Source organism: Monodon monoceros, unplaced genomic scaffold, assembly GCF_005190385.1.
Source record: "Monodon monoceros isolate NGI ecotype Baffin Bay Population unplaced genomic scaffold, NGI_Narwhal_1 Super_Scaffold_22, whole genome shotgun sequence".
Classification (NCBI taxonomy): Eukaryota; Metazoa; Chordata; class Mammalia; order Artiodactyla; family Monodontidae; genus Monodon; species Monodon monoceros.
This window is the reverse complement of record NW_021703779.1, coordinates 32,166,299-32,190,090: the sequence shown is the minus strand read 5'-3', so window position 1 is coordinate 32,190,090 and position 23,792 is coordinate 32,166,299. Positions and strand designations below refer to the sequence as shown.

The 23,792-nt window shown below is 36.1% G+C and overlaps 1 protein-coding gene across 1 annotated transcript in view; it reads right to left on the bottom strand.

The window, feature by feature from the left end:
• The window catches only part of CFAP47 (cilia and flagella associated protein 47), a 489,073-nt gene that overhangs the window by 301,101 nt on the left and 164,180 nt on the right, over positions 1 to 23,792 (bottom strand). The window contains 2 exon segments of the mRNA XM_029240167.1: positions 3,055 to 3,183; positions 4,089 to 4,175. Of these exon segments, the coding sequence (XP_029096000.1) occupies positions 3,055 to 3,183; positions 4,089 to 4,175 (216 nt within the window).

Below are 23,792 nucleotides of genomic sequence, written 5' to 3'. Positions count from 1 at the left end.
CACCCTCCCTATCCCACCCCTCTAGGTGGTCACAAAGCACCGAGGGGTGGGATAGGGAGGGTGGGAGGGAGGGAGACGCAAGAGGGAAAAGATATGGGAACATGTGTATATGTACAACTGATTCCCTTTGTTATAAAGCAGAAACTAACACACCATTGTAAAGCAATTATACTCTAATAAAGATGTTTAAAAAAAGGACAAATACTACATAATATTGCTTATATGTGGAATCTAAAAAAATTAAAAGAATGATATAAATGAACTTATATACAAAACAGAAATAGACCCACAGACACAGAAAACAAACTTGTGGTTACCAAGGGGTAAAAGGGAGGAAAAGGGGGGATAAATTAGGAGAATGGGATTAAGATATACACACTACTATATGTAAAATCGATATCCAACAGCACCTATTTTATAGCACAGGGAGCTATACTCAATATTTTGTAATAACCTATAAGGGAAAAGAATCTGAAAAAGAAAGAAAAAATATATATATATAAAACTGAATCGCTTCGCTGTACACCTGAAACTAACATAACATTGTAAATCAACTATACTTCAATTGAAAAAAAAATCCACGAACAGTTTCCACACCATACCAGAGTGATTTCTCTAGAATGCAAAACTGATCATATCAACCTTGTGTTTAAAATCCTTCAGGACTTCTGTACTGACCTTGTGCTAAAATCCATAAAGTCCAGATGCCTTGGTTTGGCTTATGAAGTCAACCACAGTCTAATTTCTGACTGGGCTCATAGTCCACCCCTCTTACCCACAGCCATACTGTTTTTATTCCTCAGAACGTACAATGCTCTATCAAACCACAGGCACTTCCACATTGAATTCCCTTTATCTGGAAAAAATGTTATTGCCCCACCCCCCCAATAAAACTCACCTATCACCTCCGTCACACAAATTGTACTATCTTTCTCTCTAACCTATGCCCCACCTTGCCTGCCAAACCCTCTTCATTGTTCAGGGCTCAGTTTAAATCCACCTTTTTCCTAGAAACCTTCTCCAAGACACAGGAAAGTTAGGTTCCTCTCTATGTCCGCTCATCCTTAGTTCTTTGGGCTTACCCTGTTATAACATTTGTCATCCTTCTCTGTAATTATATATATTTAGTTACTTACATACTCCAGAACACAAAATCCTTGAAGAGACAGACTATATCAAGTTTACTTTTATACCCCCAGAACCTATTATAGTAGCTGGACCATAATAGTTGTTGAATAAATTCATTCAACAAATATTTGTTGAGCCATCTACTATGTAGCTGACACACTATTAAGTTCTGAGTTTACAAGTGATACTTGGTATCTAAATTCACAGACTTTTAAGTTGGGGAAGATGGGTTAAATGAATGAGACATATACATGAAGGCATGAGGGAGTGAATAAGTGAATGGGTGAGTGAATGAAGCCCACAAACCAAGATTAGTACTAGCTTGTCCATAAACTAGGACATGTGCAGCTCTTCTGTTTTGGAGTTGCTCCTCTTTATCAGTAGACAAAATTATATAGGAGGCAGCCTGGAGTTAAGAAAGAAAAGAAGAAAATTGTCTTTTCCCAAATCTAAGTTTGGGTGAGAGTCACAAATACCCCCATACATTCTTCTGGGAATTACTAAAAAACATACAGGATTTCTCATCTTGACATCCAGCAAGAAAGACAGGGCAGGTTACTGGGAAAAGAAAAGGTAGAGAGGGGGAGTAACTGGGAATCAAGCCACAGAAGGAACTCCCCAGAGGGTAGGCTTGGGTGGCTGGCTGCAGTGGAGGATTTAGAGTGTCAGAGGGCAACAAGAGGGACCTGGGCTCCTGGGCCCCAGCAGAGAACAACAAGGAAGAAATAAGCTTTACCTACATCAGATGGTTTTATATGGCCGAAATCAGGTGATCTTGGAAGAAAGTATGTATGCATGTGAACCTTTGTACCCACATTTCTAAACTGGGGATATTACTGGTTGTGAAGAATAAACAAGATCACATTTAAAAAGCATTTTGTGACAGAAGTCTTAAATATATTACTCACTATTTAGATTTCTATTTTATCCTTTCCTTTGAGTGACTAATTGCTGCTTCTATTTGACTTCTTCCTTCTTTTAACTCCCTACCCTACAGCTCACCCTGTCTGTGGTTGTAATCTATGAGGACTGAGCAAAAGCCTCTATTGGTCTTAGTGGGCAAGATCCACAGTGCCATATTTGGAAACCTAGGGAATGATTCCAAAGACTGAAATCAGGACTTGTTTAAGCAATAAAGATATAGGGTGTGAAGGTGCAATTTATGCTATGATAATCTACCCAAATATGTAACTTAACATGAAGCAAATTGGAGAATCTCGTCAACACCTGGTCTCGCCTACAGCTGTATGATTCCTAGTAAATATCTCTCCAGAATAACTTTATAGCAAGAGTCTACTAAGCATTAGAGGTAGAGACCATAATTTTCACCAACAGCTATTCTTTCTTTCTTTAATTTCTTTCTTTCTTTATTTTTTGGCTGTGCCACGCAGCATATGGGATCTTAGTTCCCCGACCAGGGATCGAACCTGCGCCCCTTGCATTGGAAGCGCAGAGTCTTAACCACTGGGTCGCCAGGGAAGTCCCCCAACATCTATTATTTAATCCTTCCTTTTATGTACCAGAATATGTCTGTACCTACCAATTTTAGAGACTACATTTCTCAACTTCCCTTGAAGCTAGGTGCAGTCATATGACTAAATTTTGCCCAATGGAATGTGAAATGGAAATGATGCATTTTACAGATGACATCCTTAAAAGGTATTTACTTGTCTTCTACTCTTTAACCTGCTCTTCCCTGTTCTGAGAAACTGATCCAGAAATGAAAGTCCAGTACTGAGGATGGAAGAGACACCCACTATTTCTAAACCACTTCTCCACAATAGATAGAAATAATATTTCTATCTTATTTGGGCCACTGTATTTTTTAATCTTTTACAGCAGCACTACCTATACCTTAACTACTACACTATTCATATAAATCAACCAAAAAAAACCCCTAGCAGTGAACAAGAGTGGAAAAGTTACCTTGTATGTCTGAAGGAATACATCTGTCCATGCCCGTTTACTCCAGGTTTCAAACTTTGTAATATCTGTAACAATAGAATGCTTTTCCTTAGGTATATTGGAAAACTTGGGCAAGGTATTAGTGGAAAACTATAAGAAATAAAATATCACAACATTAATTACAATGCAAGGCAAATGTAGTACAAAGTTTTAACTACTTAGTTAGCATACAATTTTTTTCTTTTAATAAAACCTTTACATGTCTTTTTTTCCCACTCATCCAGATCTCTAATTCCCCATGTGCCAGTAATAGAAACTATCAACACAGGTAACTTTCTGGAACTCACAGCCCCTATTTCATGTTGTAGATTTATTCAAACAGTGTACCTACTAGCTCACTCTGTGGCAGAAGTGGTAGAATGAGATGCAAAATTATTCTGAATTCTAAACCCCCAAAGGAGCCACACCCTTTGGATGAAGCCACAGGAACTCAGCAGAGTACCAAAGAACAGGCCCTTGGCTCTTCTACTAATGTCATGTGGTGACTATAGTAACAGTGCCACAACTAAAGGAGCGTTGCCTCAAAGCCTACAGGCTTCTCAAGATAATTCCTTTTCTCAATAGGTTTTCATAAAATGAATTGTATAATTTGAAAAAAAATGAATATCTTGTTTAATTTCTCCCTATTCTCCTCTAAAACTAAAGAAAGGAAGTGGCAAGTGGCAGGGAAAATAAACCAGTATTTTCTTTGAAAGATATACAGTCTAAGGATGTATTTTAAGAAAAAATTTAAATTAGCACAGACCATTCTTTATTTCTAAATCCCTTAAAAGAAGCAATTACCTGTATATTTAAGAAAGCCATGTAATCATTTCTGCATGGGAACTCCACAGAGATTTTTAGACAAATACAAATATATACTGTCCACAGAGGCATAATCCTTAGGATATTTCATAAATAAAAAATCAAAGATTCTAAAATAAAATCTAACAAAGACCAAAAACCAGTAAATTCAATAACAGTGCAGATTTTTCCAAGAAATTAAATTCGCTTACTGTAATTTCAATCCACTTCTTACAATCTTCTGGTTCAAGCAGAAATTCTGGCAGTACATGAGAAATACATGCTCCTTGAGCACTAAACTAAAAAAAGAAAAAAACATTATTATAGCATAATACGATCAATCTATTACTTGCATTTGAACTTCGATGAAATTATTTCAATGTCATATAGTTTATATATGTATTGAATTTTAATTTTCAAATTTAAAATTTATATAATTAATTTAAAACTTTCCTTAACAATGAAATGTGCATATGATGTTTCCTTTGGAGGATTAATAGTGAGAAAGAACTTACTAAGTGCCTATAGCCATACACATCTACCTTTACATGTTAATGGGACACAGACAGTTATATGACTTGGACCCTATTGTCAAGACCATTTTATTGTTGTTATAATATTATAAAACTGAAAAATACCTGCAAAAAGTATGAACACAATAGAACATCTATTAGATAGATCATTAATCACCCTATGTTCATTGAATGCCTATCACCACATATGCCCGAATATAGAAAACTCCAATGTAACATAATCCATCGCCTATTTTTCCAGAGAATATCCAAAAATTGTGGCCTCTTTGATTATATAAATTTATAGTATCTGAAGCAGCAAATATCTATTTATATTATTATATACATGTAATAGCATATACATGTGTATAATTTATATTTTAAAATATATTTTTTCACTGTCATATTTCTTGAAATGTTTTTATCTGAAGTCTTCATATGCATGTCCACTACCACCAGAACCACTCTATAGCCATCTAATACAAATTTGGCAAGAGTGTTTTTCAGTGGGGATTTGGGTGTTTAGGTCTAACTCATTTAGTGAGCAGAGAAGGCCGCTTACCGTAAGCATTTAACAGAGAATTTACCATAAGCATTTAACAGAGAATGCCAGATCTAGTACTTAACTCTATAAACACCCTCAGCAGTTTGCGGTCCTGTAACTAGTGAAAAGTGGGAAAAAGTAAAAGCAGAAAGAGGATTCTGAAAGCTCAAACCTTAAAGATAGTACAGATGAATAACAGGAAGGCCATGTTTGTGGGAGTGGAAGGAGACAGCATGGTTCCAGAGTTGTTAAGTTTGCTGTGGCCCTGGGCCAGTCAAAGCTAGTGGAAGAAATCGTGTTGCATACATAAAGCTCCTTTGTTTGGAAAACAAACATCATTCCTTCTCTTTGATTTTGACGCATTTCCCATCTGCATTTGCATTATTCCTGTGTATCTTCATTACACTGGAATCACTATAGGTTTAAATAAAATCTAATTTTAATGGTACACCACTCCTTAGCAGAAGTAGCCGCACTAAAGCCTATGTAAGAATTCAATGAGATGATGTCCATTAACTTGAAATCCTAGAGGTAAAACAAACAGCTCAGAGCCTTATGAAGAAACCGGAATACTTCCTTGCATGCAAAGCTAAGACAGGACGTCAGGAGGAAATAGTTGCTTCTATCAAATGCAACTGAGAGCCTAAGGAAAACTATCAGGGAACCACTAAACAGAGAGTTTCTTGAGGGAGACTACACGGTATTCATTTGAGTATTCCATAGTGCTCAGCAGAGAGCAGGCCCTCAGTAACACATTGAGGCCAAAGAATGCATTTTTGCATTGGTGAAGACAACAGGCCCAAAATGGAGCTGCTTATACTAAGCCCCACTTCACCAAATCAAGACTTCTTACAGTTTTGGCTCTCCCAGAAATGGAATCTTAAACCAGTCAATCAGAAATCGCCTGATCAGCACTACTTACGTTATCTGCCTGACAGACACCTGCCATTCCCTAAAGTAAGCTTGGAATAACCAATCTGCTTTTTTTGCTGTAGGGGCAGAAAACTTTTCCTTTCTTCCCTTCTAAATTTGTTGGCTGGTCGAATAATCAAATTGACATAAGACAGATTAACGGGAAAAAAACAAATTTAATTACATACCTATGGGAGCCCCACAAAGACATGAAGATTCAAAGGTAGTCAGGCAGTTGAGGTTTACATACTATGCTGAGCTTCGGAGAAGTGGGTAGGGATCTGGGGCTTCAAAGAGGAGGAAGGAAATTCATGGGAAGATGGGAAGTACAAGTGTTTGGTAAACAAATATTTGCCAAGCCATGAAAATAAGTCTTTCTGATGTAAAAAGTTGTTGCTGGTAATAGCTCTCTTCCTGGTACAGGCCCCCTATCTAAATTCTTTTAAGCAGTTAAGGGAGAGGTAAAATGCTTTTCATGAGTCTGCTGGTTCTCAACTGCCATTAGCTCAAAACAATCCCCACGCCAAACTGGGACATTTGGGGGTGACATATTCTGTTCCCTCTCACTGCCTCAGTTCAACTTCCTGTTCTTGCCCCCTTCTGCCTATAAAAATCTCTTGCCTTCAGAGCTCCTTTCTATCTGCTAGATTGAATGCTGACTGACTGATGAATTGCTGAAAGCCAGGAAGAGCTTTAAAATTTACTCAGCTGAATTTTGTTCTTTAACAGCACTTTACAGAGGCTGTTATGAAGTGAGGGGTAGCAGAATAAGCCACCCTAAAATATGCCTCTTTCGCATACCAATTATTTGGAGAAACTGCAGAGACAGGAGAAGCTTTGAAAACAGAGTAGAAGTTATCGATTTGTAAGGGAAATCTACATTTATAAAGCAAATTTACATTAGAAAGGGGGCCTGCACCAGGAAGGGAGCTATTACTACAGATAACTTTTCCACACAGGAGACTTATCTGGCAGGGCAATCTTTCTTTACCAAACATTGCCTCCTCTCACCTTCCAGTAAATTCCACCCCCCTGCCACCCTTTGAAGCCTTAGACCCCTATACACCTTAGGTCAGGACTGCACATAAACCTCAGTCCTCTGGCTGCCTTCTGAGTCATATCTTTCTGAGGCTACCATACTACTTACATAGGTAATTGAGTATGTTTTTTTTCCTCCTGTTAATCTTTTATTCTTGAGGTTCAGCCAAGAACTTAGAAGGGTAAAGGAATAATTAGTTTTCCTCCTCTACATGAGACTTGTTCCATTCTTTTCATTTTGAACATATCTCAAGGCCTACCTTCATCAAACGATAAGACAATATTTACAATTATGTTTTGTCAATAGATTTTATGTGTGGTTAGTTTAACAGAGTTGACTCTTATAATTGATTTGATTACATTTTACATTTGATTACATTTATGCTAGGTTTTCTATTTGAACCTTCTGAGTTTACAGAGTAGAAGAAAATTAATTGAAATGAGTTATTAAATTTTAAACTTAATCTACAAAATTATACTTTCTCATTTACTGTGTAAAACATATAATTTCACTTGTACAGAACTCCTCACTCACTGACATCAAATTTAAATGGGAAAGCTAATAACATTTATGATTATTTTGAACTTTAATACATTTATTTCCATAATGAAACATACACACATATCTTGGATTAACAACCCAATTCTATTAACCATACTGTCACTTTCTAAATGTTGAAGAATTTTATCACAGCTAACATATCCTGATAGACATGTATTTTCTGATAAAAGAGCAATAAATTTGAATAGCTTGGCTTTAATTCCAAAATCATTCTTCCATACCTGCATCCTCATACCATAAAGTGTCAAAACAGAAACCACCCATGTTAATGTTAACACTACTGGGAGCTGTGACAATAATAATGCTCCAAGAATAACATGATGAACACAAGTACCATAGAGTTTAATGACGCTATCAGAAAACTGATTTTTATAATGCACAAACAATAAGGATTTATTTAAGTGACGAAACTTCCTTCTTTTGTTCACAGTTAAGACACCATTAGATTTTAAAAGCACAACGAACTTTCTAAAACAAGAAGAGCATTAGAATTTTTGCCTTACTGAATTAGAGCATTTAATTTATTGCATGAATCATCAAGGACCAAGTGTAGGAAGTGGTAAAATTAAAAGTCATGTGCTTTCTATTTTAAACTCATAAAAATTTAAATAAAATTCCCATTTTATCTAATGAAAACACAACAACCTACAGACTGGGAGAAAATATTTGCAAATGATGTGACCCACGAGAGCTTAATTTCCAAAATACACAAACAATTCACACAATTGAATAACAAAAAAGCAAACAACCCGATCAAAAAATGGGCCAAAGACCTAAATAGACAATTCTCCAAAGAAGACATACGGATGGATAACAGGCACATGAAAAGATGCTCATCATCGCTAATTATTAGAAAAATGCAAATCATATCTACAATGAGATACCACCTCACACCAGTCAGAATGGCTATCATTAAAAAGTGTACAAATAACAAATGCTGGAGAGGGTGTGGAGAAAAGGGAACCCTACTACACTGTTGGTGGGAATGAAAATTGGTGCAGCCACTACGAAAACCTCCAGTGCGGAGGTTCCTCAAAAAAGTAAAAATAAAGTTGCCATATGATCCAGCAATCCCACTCCTGGGCATATATTCAGACAAAACTATAATTTGAAAAGATACATGCACCCCAATGTCCATTGCAGCACTACTTACAATAGCCGAGACATGGAAACAACCTAAATGTCCATTGAAAGATGAATGGATAAACAAGATGTGGGATATATATACAATGGACTATTACTCAGCCATTAAAATGAATGAAATAATGCCATTTGCAGCAGCATGGATGGAACTAGATATTATCATGCTAAGTGAAGTAAGTCAGAAAGAGAAAGACGAATACGATATATCACTTATATGTGGAATCTAAAATATGACACAGGGCTTCCCTGGTGGCACAGTGGTTAAGAATCTGCCTACCAATGCAAGGGACATGGGTTCAAGCCCTGGTCCAGGAAGATCCCACATGCCACGGAACAACTAAACCCGTGTGCCACAACTACTGAGCCTGAGCTCTAGAGCCCGCAAGCCACAATTACTGAAGCTTGTGCGCCTAGACCCCATGCTCTGCAACAAGAGAAGCCACCACAATGAGAAGCCCATGCACCAAAACAAAGAGTAGCCCCCACTCGCCACAGCTAGAGAAAGCCCACAAGCAGCAACGAACACCCAAGGCAGCGAAAAATAAATAAATAAATTTATTAAAAAATAAATAAAATAAAATACAACACAAATGAACATATCTACAAAACAGAAACAGACTCACAGACATAGAGAACAGACTTGTGGTTGCCAAGAAGGATGGGGGTGGGGGAGGGAAGGATTGGGAGTTTGGGATTGGTAGATGTAAACTATTATATACAGGATGGATAAACAACAAGGTCCTACTGTATGGCACAGGGAACTATATTCAATATCCTGTGATAAGCCATAATGGAAAAAAATATGAAAAAGTATATACATATATATGTATACAACTGAGTCACTTTGCTGTACAACAGAGATTAACACAACATTGTAAATCAACTATACTTCAGTAAAAAAATTTTTTAGGAAATAATAACTTTCATATGAGAAAGTAATGTTAAAAAAACACCAAATTGAATTCTGTCTAGAGTAATCGCTTAGAAACTTGTTAAATATGTATGTAAAATGCTGTTAACTTCTATTAAGATCTTATTTTCTGAAGAAAAGTACAGTCTTTTCCGTATGTGAAAAGTAAGTGGGATTGAATAGATGATCTTTGGGTTCATTTCCAGTTTATTTATTATTTTTAATTTGTATTGGAATATAGTTGCTTTACAATATTGTGTTAGTTTACACAGTACAGCAAAGTGAATCAGCTATACGTATACATATATCCCCTCTTTTTGGATTTCCTTCTCATTTAGGTCATCACAGAGCACTGGGTAGAGTTCCCTGTGCTGTAGGTTCTCATTAGTTGTCTATTTTATACATAGTATCAAGAGTATATATGTCAATCCCAATCTCCCCATTCATCCCACCTCCTTCAATAAATTTTTTTAAAAATAAAAGACACACTTGACAAATACTGGTTTTCTGGCATTCTTATAACAACAAAACATTTATTTCTAACAGAACAGATTTTTAAAATATTCTATTTCCTGAAATAATATCACAAGAGTCAGTTTTTAGTATGTCACTAATGGTTATCCCACTGGAATAATTTAAGAAAACATTTTGGCATATGAAAGCCATAGATCATAATTTATTTAAATAATAATCTACTATGCATCATGTAATACACATTTTATTATTTCTAATACTTTTTATCAACCAAAGAAGTTTAAGAATTATTATTGTCAATTTTACAGATATTGAAATTGGAGCTTAAACAGGTTAAGTACTTTGTACAAGGTCGCAAAAGTACAAAAGAGCTAGAATTTTAGTCTGCATCTGTCTGATTCAAAAGTCATGCTGTTTAATCCACGTCACTGCACTGTTCCAGAATCACTTCTTCTGCTGTTGCTTTGAAATATTTCCATTCTTAGATGAAACTCCATTAAATAAGATACTATAGTGGTCATGCAAAAGTAAGAAAGATATAAAGTTTTTAAAGATAAAAGAAGTGAAATCACAAATGGAATTAAATTTATTGGGCTGGCCAAAAAGTTTGTTCGGTTTTAAGTAAAAATAGACATTTTTCATTTTCACCAAGAACTTTATTGAACAACGTATTCATTAACTGAATGAACTTTTTGGCCCACCCAATACTTATAAAGGGAAGAGGGTTAGTTTTTCTAAGTATATTTATTTTGGTGTATGAACAATTTGTTTAAAAATCAATGAGTCCAACAGAATGGGAATGGTTCCATAAACAACGGTATCTCTTTGTAATTAAAAGTGATGTTTGTAAAGAGTTTTTAACAAAACAGGGAAATGCTTATGTTAAGTTAATAAAGCAGGATTAAAATATGTTTAGAAGGGAATCTCAACTAAGAAATAAATATGCATAAAATTGACTTGAAGGAAATACAGTAAAATGTTAACCGAAGTTAAAAAAAAAAAAAAATCAATGGAATTAGAAAGTAAGTTATAGTAGTCTTATTTTAAGTGATATCCTACTTTACAGTTTCAATGAAGGGTACATGATGTTTATATTCTGCTTCTATTTTGAGTTTTATATTATGGAAAATACAAATCAAAAAAGTTTATTTTTCAATGAAAATCACATCATAAAAATGATTACTGGTTATAAACAAATGAAATTATATCAAAGGATGTTAGGTACTGTATTAGTCTGCTCAGGCTGTCATAACAGAATACCATAGGCTGGGTAACTTAAACAATAGAAATGTATTTTCTCACAGTTTTGGAGGCAAGAAGTCCAAGAACAAGCAAGGTGCCAGCCAATTCAGTTTCTGGTGAGACCTCTCTTCCTAAGAAGACAGCTTAGGGTCCCACCCTTATGACATCTTTAACCATAATTACATCCTAAAGGTTCTATCTCCAAATACAGTCATAATGGGGGTTAGGGCTTCAACAAGTGAATTCTAGGGAGACACAATTCATTCTATAACAGGCACAAAAGACAGGAAACATTAAGCATATTATTTCGAATACAGCAATATAAAATTTATTGTAAAATATAACACCCAATTTATATATATTTTTAATAACAGAAGACACATGGCATTGTTATGGTCTGAAATATGTGCCCCCAAAAGTCATATGTTAAAAACCTAACCCTCAGTATTCCAGAATGTAACTGTATTTGGAGTTAAGGCCTTTAAAGAGGTGATTAAGGTAAAATGAAGCTCTTAGAGTGGGCCCTAATCCAATCTGACTGGTGTCCTTATAAGATGGAGTTTAGACACACAGAGAGACACCAGGGGGGTGTGCACACATAAGAAAGACCATGTAAGGACACAGAGAGAAGGCGGCCATCTGCAAGCCAAGCCAGAGGCCTCAGAAGAGAACCAATCTGCAGACACCTTCATCTTGCTCTTCTAGCCTCCAAAACTGTGAGAAAATAAATTTCTGTTGTTTAAGGCTGCCAGTCTGTGGTATTTTGTTATGGTTGTTCTAGCAAACTAATATAGGTATTATGGAATAAATGCCTTAAAGTTATTTTTAAGACTTTATAGTTTAATATTATACATAATGTTCAATGTATGACATTCATAGTACATATCCCACCTTTCTCCAACTTGACCCTCTCTCACTAGAATCTCTCCTAGAATGCAAATCCTTTACCTTTTCTTCTTTTACCCCTAATTTTTATATTTCACAAAATTTTCCTGTTTTATGACTGTCCTGAGATCCAATTTCAAAGTTTTATTTCTTTCACCACATAAGCTCAAAAACTAAAGCTCTGTGAGTGACAACGTTAATAAATAAAAGTTTAATGAACATTGGCCACATTCCATGTTATCAATGACCCTGGGTGTTAGAGATGCCAGATGAATGAGATGTGCTTCCTGCCGTCAGAATGCTTAAAAATTAGTGGGGTACACAGATTCATGAATAAGTCAGTGGTGTTGAAAATAATTTACATAGTTATACACAGCTGTGCTGTTTTCCTTAACAGAATCTTCCTCATTCTCCCACTCAGACTGGCTGTAGAGGAAAAGGAGGAAATGTAGACTTGGATCTTCACATATCTTAGTCTCTTCTAACCTGAACAGTCTCTTTACAGTAACTCTGTTCTTTGGGGTAAATAGTCAAAATTTCAGACCTTCCCATCCCCCCAACAAGATGGTATCTGGGAAGAGGTAGGTATATTTTCTACCAAATAAAGCTTCAACTTCAGGTTTCCTCACTTTCATGAGCCTCTTCTAAAGCTATGCATGTAATTTTTGTATTTAGAATTTGATATTATTTTATAAAGAAGGGATCTCCAAATTGTGTAAGGTCTCTCAGAACATGGATCAGCCCTGCAGTGGGCTTTCATGAGGGAGGGGAGACGGGTTCTTGTGTCTGTACATGCATCTGTCACTACTTTTCTGGATACTCAGTCTCTTTGGCAATGCCCCCTCTCTACCTGGAGCCTACTGACATGTTGCCATCTGCTACTGAGGCCTGAGATAGGGATCTTGAGTCTCTCCCCTTAGTCCCACCCAGGACCAAGAGGGTCTCATAAGTGACTCAGCCACTTCCCAGTCATCATATATTTTTCATTAATGCTGTGGCTGCAGAGCCAACCATCTCCGACTCTTCTACCTATTCAATGGAGTCCCTCTCATTTAGTCAGGCTCCACAACAGATTGCCTGGGTCTTAACTCAGTCACCCTCAGTGACTTTGAAACTCCTACATCCCTTCCAACCACAAGAAACTTAAGCCAGTTTTGGCTATTGACATGACAGTGAGAACCTAAGACACAAAGAAAAAATATTTTGTTCAGTACCATGTCTAATTTTTAAGACCACAGTATTGCTACGGACAGAAAAATTCTGATCTGGAAATTAAAAAATAAAAATGAACACTGAAACTCTGATTTGCATTCCTGCTGTAAGTGCCCTCTTCTTACCCTACATCCCCATTCCTGCTAAAGAAGCTGAACATCTCTGGCCAACCATGGAGTAAATTCCACATGAAAAGAAACATATAAAAATATGATATTTCAAAATATATTAACCACATTACATAAATAACCACAAGTAACAAATGCTACTTTAGTGGGACAGGAGCATGGATAATGGAGTAATAAGGCTGCCTATGGATGTGGAAACTTCCAGTGGACAAGGCAGATGTAGGCAGAGGAAGTGGTATAAATTTACCAACACTCCACTGACACTTTTTTCTTATATGAACAAAACTTTTATTTAAAAAATATTTTTTAACATCTTTATTGGAGTATAATTGCTTTACAATGGTGTGTTAGTTTCTGCTGTATAACAAAGTGAATCAGTTATACATATACATATATCCCCATATCTACTCCCTCTTCTGTCTCCCTCCCACCCTCCTTTTCCCACCCCTCTAGGTGGTCACAAAGCACCAAGCTGATCTCCCTGTGCTATGCAGCTGCTCCCCACTAGCCATCTATTTCACATTTGGTAGTGTATATATGTCCATGCTACTCTCTCACTTCATCCCAGCTTACCATTCCCCCTCACCATGTTCTCAAGTCCATTCTCTACATCTGCGTATTTATTCCTGTCCTGCCCCTAGGTTCATCAGAACCATTTATTTATTTACTTATTTTTTTAGATTCCATATCTTTGTGTTAGCACACAGTATTTGTTTTTCTCTTTCTGACTTACTTCACTCTGTATGACAGACTCTAGGTCCATCCACCTCACTACAAATAACTCAATTTCATTTCTTTTTATGGCTGAGTAATATTCCATTGTATATATGTGCCACATCTTCTTTATCCATTCATCTGATGATGGACACTTAGGTTGCTTCCATGTCCTGGCTATTGTAAATAGAGCTGCAATGAACATTTTGGTACATGCCTCTTTTTGAATTATGGTTCTCTCAGGGTACATGCCCAGTAGTGGGATCGCGAGGTCATATGGTAGTTCTATTTTTAGTTTTTTAAGGCATCTCCATACTGTTCTCCATAGTGGCTGTACCAATTCACATTCCCACCAGCAGTGCAAGAGGGTTCCCTCTTCTCCACACCCTCTCCAGCATTTATTGTTTCTAGATTTTTTGATGATGGCCATTCTGACCAGTGTGAGGTGATACCTCATTGTAGTTTTGATTTGCATTTCTCTAATGATTAATGATGTTGAGTATTCTTTCATGTGTTTGTTGGCAATCTGTAAACCTTCCTTGGAGAAATGTCTATTTAGGTCTTCTGCCCATTTTTGGATTGAGTTGTTTTTTTATTATTGAGCTGCATGAGCTTCTTATAAATTTTGGAGATTAATCCTTTGTCAGTTGCTTCATTTGCAAATATTTTCTCCCATTCTGAGGGTTGTCTTTTGGTCTTGTTTATGGTTTCCTTTGCTGTGCAGAAGCTTTGAAGTTTCATTAGGTCCCATTTGTTTATTTTTGTTTTTATTTCCATTTCTCTAGGAGGTGGGCCAAAAAAGATCTTGCTGTGATTTATGTCATAGAGTGTTCTGCCTATATTTTCCTCTAAGAGTTTTATAGTGTCTGGCCTTACATTTAGGTCTTGAATCCATGTTGAGTTTATTTTTGTGTATGGTGTTAGGAAGTATTCTAATTTCATTTTTTTACAAGTAGCTGTCCAGTTTTCCCAGCACCACTTATTGAAGAGGCTCCCTTTTCTCCACTCTATATTCTTGTGTCCTTTATCAAAGATAAGGTGACCATACGTGCGTGGGTTTATCTCTGGGCTTTCTATCCTGTTCCACTGATCTATATTTCTGTTTTTGTGCCAGTACCATACTGTCTTGATTACTGTAGCTTTGTAGTATAGTGTGAAGTCAGGGAGCCTGATTCTTCCAGCTCCGTTTTTCTTTCTCAAGACTGCTTTGGGTATTTGGAGTCTTTTTTGTTTCCATACAAATCGTGAAATTTTTTGTTCTAGCTCTGTGAAAAATGCCATTCGCAGTTTGACAGGGATTGCATTGAATCTGTAGATTGCTTTGGGTAGTACAGTCATTTTCACAATATTGATTCTTCCAATCCAAGAACATGGTACAGCTCTCCATCTGTTTGTATCATCTTTAATTTCTTTCATCAGTGTCTTATAGTTTTCTGCATACAGGTCTTTTGTCCCCTTAGGTAGGTTTATTCCTAGGTATATTATTCTTTTGGTTGTAATGGTAAATGGGAGTGTTCCCTTAATTGCTCTTTCCAATTTTCATCATTAGTGCATAGGAATGAAAGAGATTTCTGTGCATTAATTTTGTATCCTGTTACTTTACAAAATTCATTGATTAACTCTGATAGTTTTCTGGTAGCATCCTTAGGATATTCTATGTATAGTACCATGTGATCTGCAAACAGTGACAGCTTTACTTCTTTTCTGATTTGGATTCTTTTATTTTATTTTCTTCTCTGATCGCTGTGGCTAAAACTTCCAAAACTATGCTGAATAATAATGGTGAGAGTGAGCATCCTTGTCTTGCTCCTGATTTTAGAGGAAATGGTTTCAGTTTTTCACCACTGAGAACAATGTTGGCTGTGGGTTTGTCACATATGGCCTTTATTATGTTGAGGTAAGTTCCCTCTATGTCTACTTTCTGGAGAGTTTTTATCATAACTGGGTGTTGAATTTTGTTGAAAGCTTTTTCTGCATCTATTATCACATGGTTTTTATCCTTCAGTTTGTTAATATGGTGTATCACCTTGATTTTCATATATTGAAAAATCCTTGCATTCCTGGGACAAACGCCACTTGATTATGGTGTACAATCCTTTTAATGTGATGTTGGATTCTGTTTGCTAGTATTTTGTTGAGGATTTTTGCATCTATGTGCATCAGTGATATTGGTCTGTAGTTTTTTTTTTTAATGTGTGTGACATCTTTGGTTTTGGTATCAGGGTGATGGTGGCCTCGTAGAATGAGTTTGGGAGTGTTCCTCCCTCTGCTATATTTTGGAAGTCCTTGAGAAGGATAGGTGTTAGCTCTTCTCTAAATGTTTGATAGAATTTGCCTGTGAAGCCATCTGGTCCTGGGCTTTTGTTCGTTGGAAGATTTTTAATCACAGTTTCAATTTCAGTGCTTGTGATTGGTCTGTTTTTATTTTCTATTTCTTTGTGCTTCTGTCTCGGAACATTGTGCTTTTTTAAGACTTTGTTCATTTCTTCCTGGTTGTCCATTTTACTGGCATACAGTTGCTTGTAGTAATCTCTCATGATCCTTTGTATTTCTGCAGTGTCAGTTATTCCTTCTCTGTTTTCATTTCTAATTCTGTTGATTTGAGTCTTCTCCCTTTTTTTCTTGATGAGCCTGACTAATGGTTTATCAATTTTGTTTATCTTCTCAAAGAACCAGCTTTTAGTTTTACTGATCTTTGCTATCATTTCCTTCATTTCTTTTTCATTTATTTCTGATCTGATCTTTATGATATCTTTCCTTCTGCTAACTTTGGGCTTTTTTTGTTTTCTTTCTCTAATTGCTTTAGGTGTAAGGTTAGGTTGTTTATTTGAGATTTCTCTTGTTTCTTGAGGTAGGATTGTGTTGCTGCAAACTTCCCTCTTAGAACTGCTTTTGCTGCATCCCATAGGTTTTGGGTCATCGTGTCTCCATTGTCATTTGTTTCTAGGTATTTTTTGATTTCCTCTTTGATTTCTTCAGTGATCTCTCAGTTATTTAGTAGCATACTGTCTAACCTCCATGTGTTTGTGTTTTTAAAGTTGTTTTCATGTAACTGATATCTAGTCTCATAGTGTTGTGGTCGGAAAAGATACTTGATACAATTTCAATTTTTTAAAATTTACCAAGGCTTGATTTGTGACCCAAGATATGATCTATCTAGAGAATGTTCCATGACTACTTGAGAAGAATATGTATACTATTATATTGGGATGGAATCTCCTATAAATATCAATTAAGTCCACCTTGTTTAATGTATCACTTAAAGCTTGTGTTTCCTTATTTATTTTCATTTTGATCTGTCCATTGGTGAAAGTGGGGTGTTAAAGCCCCCTACTATGATTGTGTTACTGTCAATTTCCCTTTTTATGGCTGTTAGCATTTGCCTTATGTATTGAAGTTCTCCTATGCTGGGTGCATAAATATTTACAATTTTTATATCTCCTTCTTGGATTGATCCCTTGATCATTATGTAGTATCCTTCTCTGTCTCTTGTAATAGTCTTTATTTTAAAGTCTCCACTTTGCCCTCCGCACCCCTGTTGTTGTGCTCTCCTCCATGGCTCTGAAGCTTCCCCCATCAGCCCCCCACAGTCTCTTCCTGGGAAGGGGCTTCCTAGTGTTTGGAAACCTTTCCTCCTTCACAGCTCCCTCCCACTGGTGCAGATCCCATTCCTATTCTTTTGTCTCTGTTTATTCTTCTTTCTTTTGCCCTACCCAGGTACGTGGGGACTTTCTTGCCTTTTGGGAGGTCTGAGGTCTTCTGCCAACATTCAGTAGTAGATGTTCTGTAGGAGTTGTTCCACGTGTAGATGTACTTCTGGTGTATCTGTGGGGAGGAAGGTGATCTCTGCATCTTACTCTTCTGCCTTCTTCCCCGCCCCCCAATCGTTTTTTGTTTTTTTTTTTAAATCAAGCCTGACAATTTCTGTCTTTTGATTAGCTTGTTTAGTCCATTCACATGTAGGGTTATTACTGATATTTTTGGATTTATATCTGCTACTTTATTTGTCTTTTGTATGCTTCATATTTTTTCTTTTGTTTCTTCTTTATTGTCTTCTTCTATATTAAGTGGATTCTTTCTAGTATACCATGTTGATTCCTCAATGATTTTTAACTGCATTTTTATGTTATTTTCTTATTGTTTGCTCTCAGGATTATAATATGCATCTCAACTTAGCATCTACTCCAGATTTATACTAACTCAATGTTATGAAATGTTGCTCCAATATAGTTCTATTCCTTTTCTTTACTGTCACATAGAATTACATCTTTATGTGTCACAAACCCAACAATCTAGTGTTATAATTGTTATTTTATATAACCTTATGTCTTCTAAAGATGTTAAGAGAAGAAAGGAAAAATCTATTTATATAGGTTTTTATATTACATTTCATTACCATTTCTGGTTCTCATCTTTTCTTTCTGTGGATTCAATTTACTATACAGTGTCATTTCCTTGTTCCGATATAGCTTCATTTCTATTGCCCTGCTTTGTAATGTTATTTACAAAATATCTCTATATGCTATTAGCCCAACTATACAATTTTATATTGTTTTGTGCAAGTGTTTTTAAGAATCATTTAAGAGAAGATAAGAGAATAAATATATGGCAGTACAGTCATAAAGTTCCAGAGTTCTGACTGATTTATTTTTTTGGAATGAATCAAAACTGATTCAAGTTTCAGGATCATAAAGGAACTCTCATTTAATTTCATTTCAATATCCTCATGATGCTGTTTTGAAGTTATCTTTATTTTCTATTACCACAGAAACGATGCCTCTGAATGCTACAAGTTTAAGAACAAGATATTCCTATAGTGTCACTGGCATCATTTGATCTTTACTAAATCTGTAGGCATCATAAAAATATCTTTAAACATACCATTGACTGAAATGAAATTGCTACTATTCGTAAGTTTTCATCTATGATACTGGCAACTTCATAAAATTGGCCTAATATATCTGTCTCCCTTAATCTAATGTATACACACATAGTGCATGTGCACATGTATACACATATGCACACACACATACACACACATCACACACTATATACCTTTCTCCATACTCAAACAGCCATTATTGCCTTAGTCCTATTTGATTATTCTCCACACTACTGGATTCTAGGAAGGAAGCCACTACAAACTAACAAAGGTAAAACCAACAAAAAAGAAACGCTAAATTAGAAAAAGAAAAGTAAGTCAAATAAGAATGTTTATGTCTACATCAGAGAATAACCAATAAGATCCAAATTATATTTTTACAAATCACAATTTTGATACTGAATGGCATGGTGACCACATTAATTAATTCATAAAATAATGTGCGGAAAGTCTCATCATTCATCTCTCCAGTCATTAGCTGGTGAATAATTAATAGTCTAATTACACATCTCTAATTCTGTCCCAAGCAATAGTGAAGATAAGAGACTCTTATGTTTGTCATCCCAAATCACTCTAGAAATGAAACAATGAAGCTCCATGATATCTTTAAGAGATAAGTATAAAAAATATATATATATAGTATATATATATATATATATTATATATATATATATATTTTTAAATGAAACTAAAAGGAAAGAAGGGATATTTGTGATTTGAAACCTCTGGAATTGGTCAGAATTGGAGGCCATCTCTGTGTCATGATGGAACTTCCTCTAATAGAATTCCTTGTGAAAAATCATTTTCCCAACCATCTGGCCAAAGGCCTAAGTTCCCACCATGAAATATGTATTCTCATTGGTTAGAGGAATGCAATCCGGAAGAATATTTGTTGATTATAAACTAATAGCTTTGAAGTTAAATATTAACACCTAGGCAAGGGAACACTTATTAGTGATAAACTAGGATATGATGAAATGATCACAAGGGTTTGGGAAACCAGGAAATAGCCTGGCATTGCTTTCAAAGGGAATATGGTTGCAGAGGGTGGTATCAGCTGAGGACTCCTGGCAATAGAAAAGTGGTCCAGAGGAAGGGGAAAAGTAAACTAACCAGGAACTACAATGTAGTAAGTACAGCATAAAACACTCTTCTCTCATTTAATATTCCAAAGTTAGATGATCTCTATCACAATACTCCCATTGGATGTAAGTCCAGGAATAGGAAAACAGAAAAATTTTATTTGAATTTCACTGTTTTATTCCCTTCCAAAAATATAAATAAGATTCATCCAAAGGTATCTCTTCGATATCATTAACAGACTTGGAACACTGAAACTATTAATAGGTTTCCATAATCTATGGAAATGGTTCCCGATTTTTAGGCTGCAGACTCTCACATCTGTTTTAAAAATTCACTAACAGATTTCAGTATGTGCTCTAATAGTTAATAAAAAGAAACTTTACTTTAAAATGTTCCTGAATTTAGAGTAACTTTTGGTAATATGTTTTCTCAACAAATGGAGTAAAATATAAATACTCTCATGTAGATGGTCCAGTAAATGGTTTAAATGTGCAGTCCTTGAAAAGTACGAAACCACTGCTCTTCAACTTGAATATAGTCTAAAATAGACCACAGTAGCATCCCATTAGTTCATGCAAGATAGATAAAGATCATTTAGAGCGCATGAAATACAGCTGTCATGTCAAACCCTAAAGTAGAACCTTGAACCACATTTTTCATCTTAGCATGGAAGAAATGAATCCAACTTCTTGTCATTGATGCTTCTTTACATAGACTTATCTAGTAGTGATAGGTAAATACTATGTCCAGAAAGACCCTGGAAAAGATCAAATTCCAGTATCTACAAACACCCATGTGACGGCTACAAAACACAGTTGGAGACTGACTCACACAGTCACAGGGAATATGTTATTAAGATCACAGGGCAAATATCTGCCGCTGGATTTGAAAATTAGAAAATAAAACCCTTAAAATATCATAACATTGAGGTAAACAGTTGTCAAGAGAACAATAAAGTACAAGAGTGGGAGGAAAGAAAAGCATCAAAGAGAGTATAAAACATAATAAACTTGCATGGCCATTTCAATAAATTGACTGATAAGGTTTGGAGTTTTACTAATGACTACAAGGGCTATATGTGGGAGATTAGTAGGATAAAGGACATTTCATTTACAAATAAAAGTTTTTAAAAATTCAATTACACAAAACAAAGTACAGCCAGCTACAAAGATTGATTTGTGAAGGCGTAGCACCTAATTTACATTCATATATGCTACTTTTTAATTCTCTTTCATTTCAAAGGTTTGTTGAAGTCCAACAGTGCCATCAGTCACCATGTCCCTATATTCATCCAATCAAAATCACTCTTTTCCATTTATCGCTTTCTTTTCATTGTAACTACAACCACTATAGTTCTGTACCTCTTCACAGCATCAATCTGGGAGAGCTTATCTATTCATCTCTCTACTTCTGGCCTTTGTGTTTTCATAGTCACCTAACACATAAATTTCTTTCATCTAGCTAAAGCTCCTTAAAGGCAAAGACCAGCACAGAGCACATAAAAAAATACTTGGAAGTTTTGACTGCATACATGGGCAGATGGATGGATGGATGGAGGATGGATGGAGTGACTGACATCTGCAATCAAGATCCACCTGAACTAAAAGAAAAGACCACTTCATAGCCATCATCAGGACCCCAGAAGCATAATACCCAATCTCTAATTACCATAGATTGGGTTTACTGGAAGAAAACAGTCTGGGGTTTAAGATGTTTATTAGGATCAACATCTGTATAAGGAAGGGGAAGGAAGCAGGCTGGAGAAGAGAGTAGGAAGAAGGGGCAGGGCTGCAGGGTGTGGAGAACAGGATGATGTAGAACAGCTTTGCAGGCCTGATGAGGCCTTGGTCAACTGGGCAGGGAGCTCTGGATTGCCCTTCAGAGTTTCTAGCTTTAGGCTGAAATGCCTGGCTCTCTAAACCTGCCTCTATCAGTTAGTGGATGCCGGCTTGCCTGGTGGGGTGTAACCTCAGGCCAAGTGGTAGGTACCAAGTAGATAAGACAGATCCTGTAGGAGGTGACAAATGGAGGCAGTCGGCTGACCTCACTTCACATAGTTGAGCAGCAAATCCTGCTTTGAAGGGACACTAGGAGGTGCAGTCCCATGTCTTCCCATTTTGATCTTTTTTTTTTTTCTTTTTTCTTTTGGCCGCACAGCTTGCGGGATCTTAGTTCCCCAGCCAGGGACGGAACCTGGGCCCCCGGCATTGGAAGCTCAGAGTCCTAACCACTGGACTGCCAGGGAATTCCCAACGCACTTTGATCTTGATTTCTGAATCAGAAAACTCTAACAGGTGAGATGATCACCTGGTATAGCAAGCTCTACAAACTGCTAACCTAAAACTCTTGGTGTATTTTATGACAGAGGAGATACACATAGGTCAATACCTCATTTAAGCAGCCCTGTTTAAGTAAGGAGAGACTGAGTGACCAGTCAAGGACTTCATGTCCCCTAAATCCATGAAGCCCTTTGGAGAGCACAGAATCTTGAGGCTCTTATTGGAATTCTATTGGCTATAAATGTGAAATGCACTTCTTAGTCAATTTTCCTCATGCCCAGCATTTATTTATTAGTATGAACTCTCTGTATATATCACATATCACTCACCTTCTGCAATAACTATTATTTGAATACCTAATGACCACCAAGGTGATACAGTATGGTATTTAAATTTATGGTTTTATCAAGTGGGAACCAACTGAATGCAAGTAGACAATACTTTTCCTTCGAAAGTAAGGGCATGACAACATCCTCTAAGATTCACTATAACGACATTCATCTTTAAATAAAATCCAAGCATTTACATTATGAATTTTAAGCAGTCTGCAGAAATTCTGAAAGAGTTCAATACATTTAATAAAAGTAATTAAATGAGGAGTGGAAGTAATATCATTAGCTTTAAGTTGAATAGAAATTTGTAAACAGAAAAAATATTTCAATTAGTTGTATCATATTCTGCCTTTCTTTTTAACTTGAGGGAAGTAAATGAATTTTTCTTTCTAATAACACCCTCTGTATCCATAAAAAGCATGAGTTTGAAGATCAACCTATCTAACATGAAATGCCCAAAATTACAGAAGGCAATAGTTATAGAAATCTAATGACTACAGAATTTAAACCAGGTCATGACCTGGAAGGATACATACACAAGAGATCTCTGAGGCGTCACTGATGTTCTATTTCCTGACCAGAGTGGTAAACATAAGAAGGTTTACTTTTACTTTGTTAAAACATGCAAATTAGTTTTACATAGTTTGATCTGTATTGTTTCAAGAAAAAAAAAAAAAAGCTTCAGAACAAGCCAAACAATCCAAAAAGCAACTTGTAAACCAAATGTCCTCAAATTGATATTGCTGGGGGAGTTGAAAGTTATCACCGTGGAATTATCACTTCCTCTGAATACAAATTTAGAAGAGACTGGAAGTTTCCTTGCAAATGTGGAATCAATGCTGGCAGTTACGAATTGGGAATGTTAGCACAAATGTCTCCCCACACTATCCCCAAACTAAGATTATAATCGGCAAAGACTGCCAGAAGCAACCTTTAGCTGTCAGTAGAGAAAAACCCCAAGCGTCATACCATGAAGTATCTGAACAAACCTCTTTTTATTAATAATAGATCAGTATACAATTATACCAGTATATTTGTTTGGAGGAATTTGAAATGCAGAATGG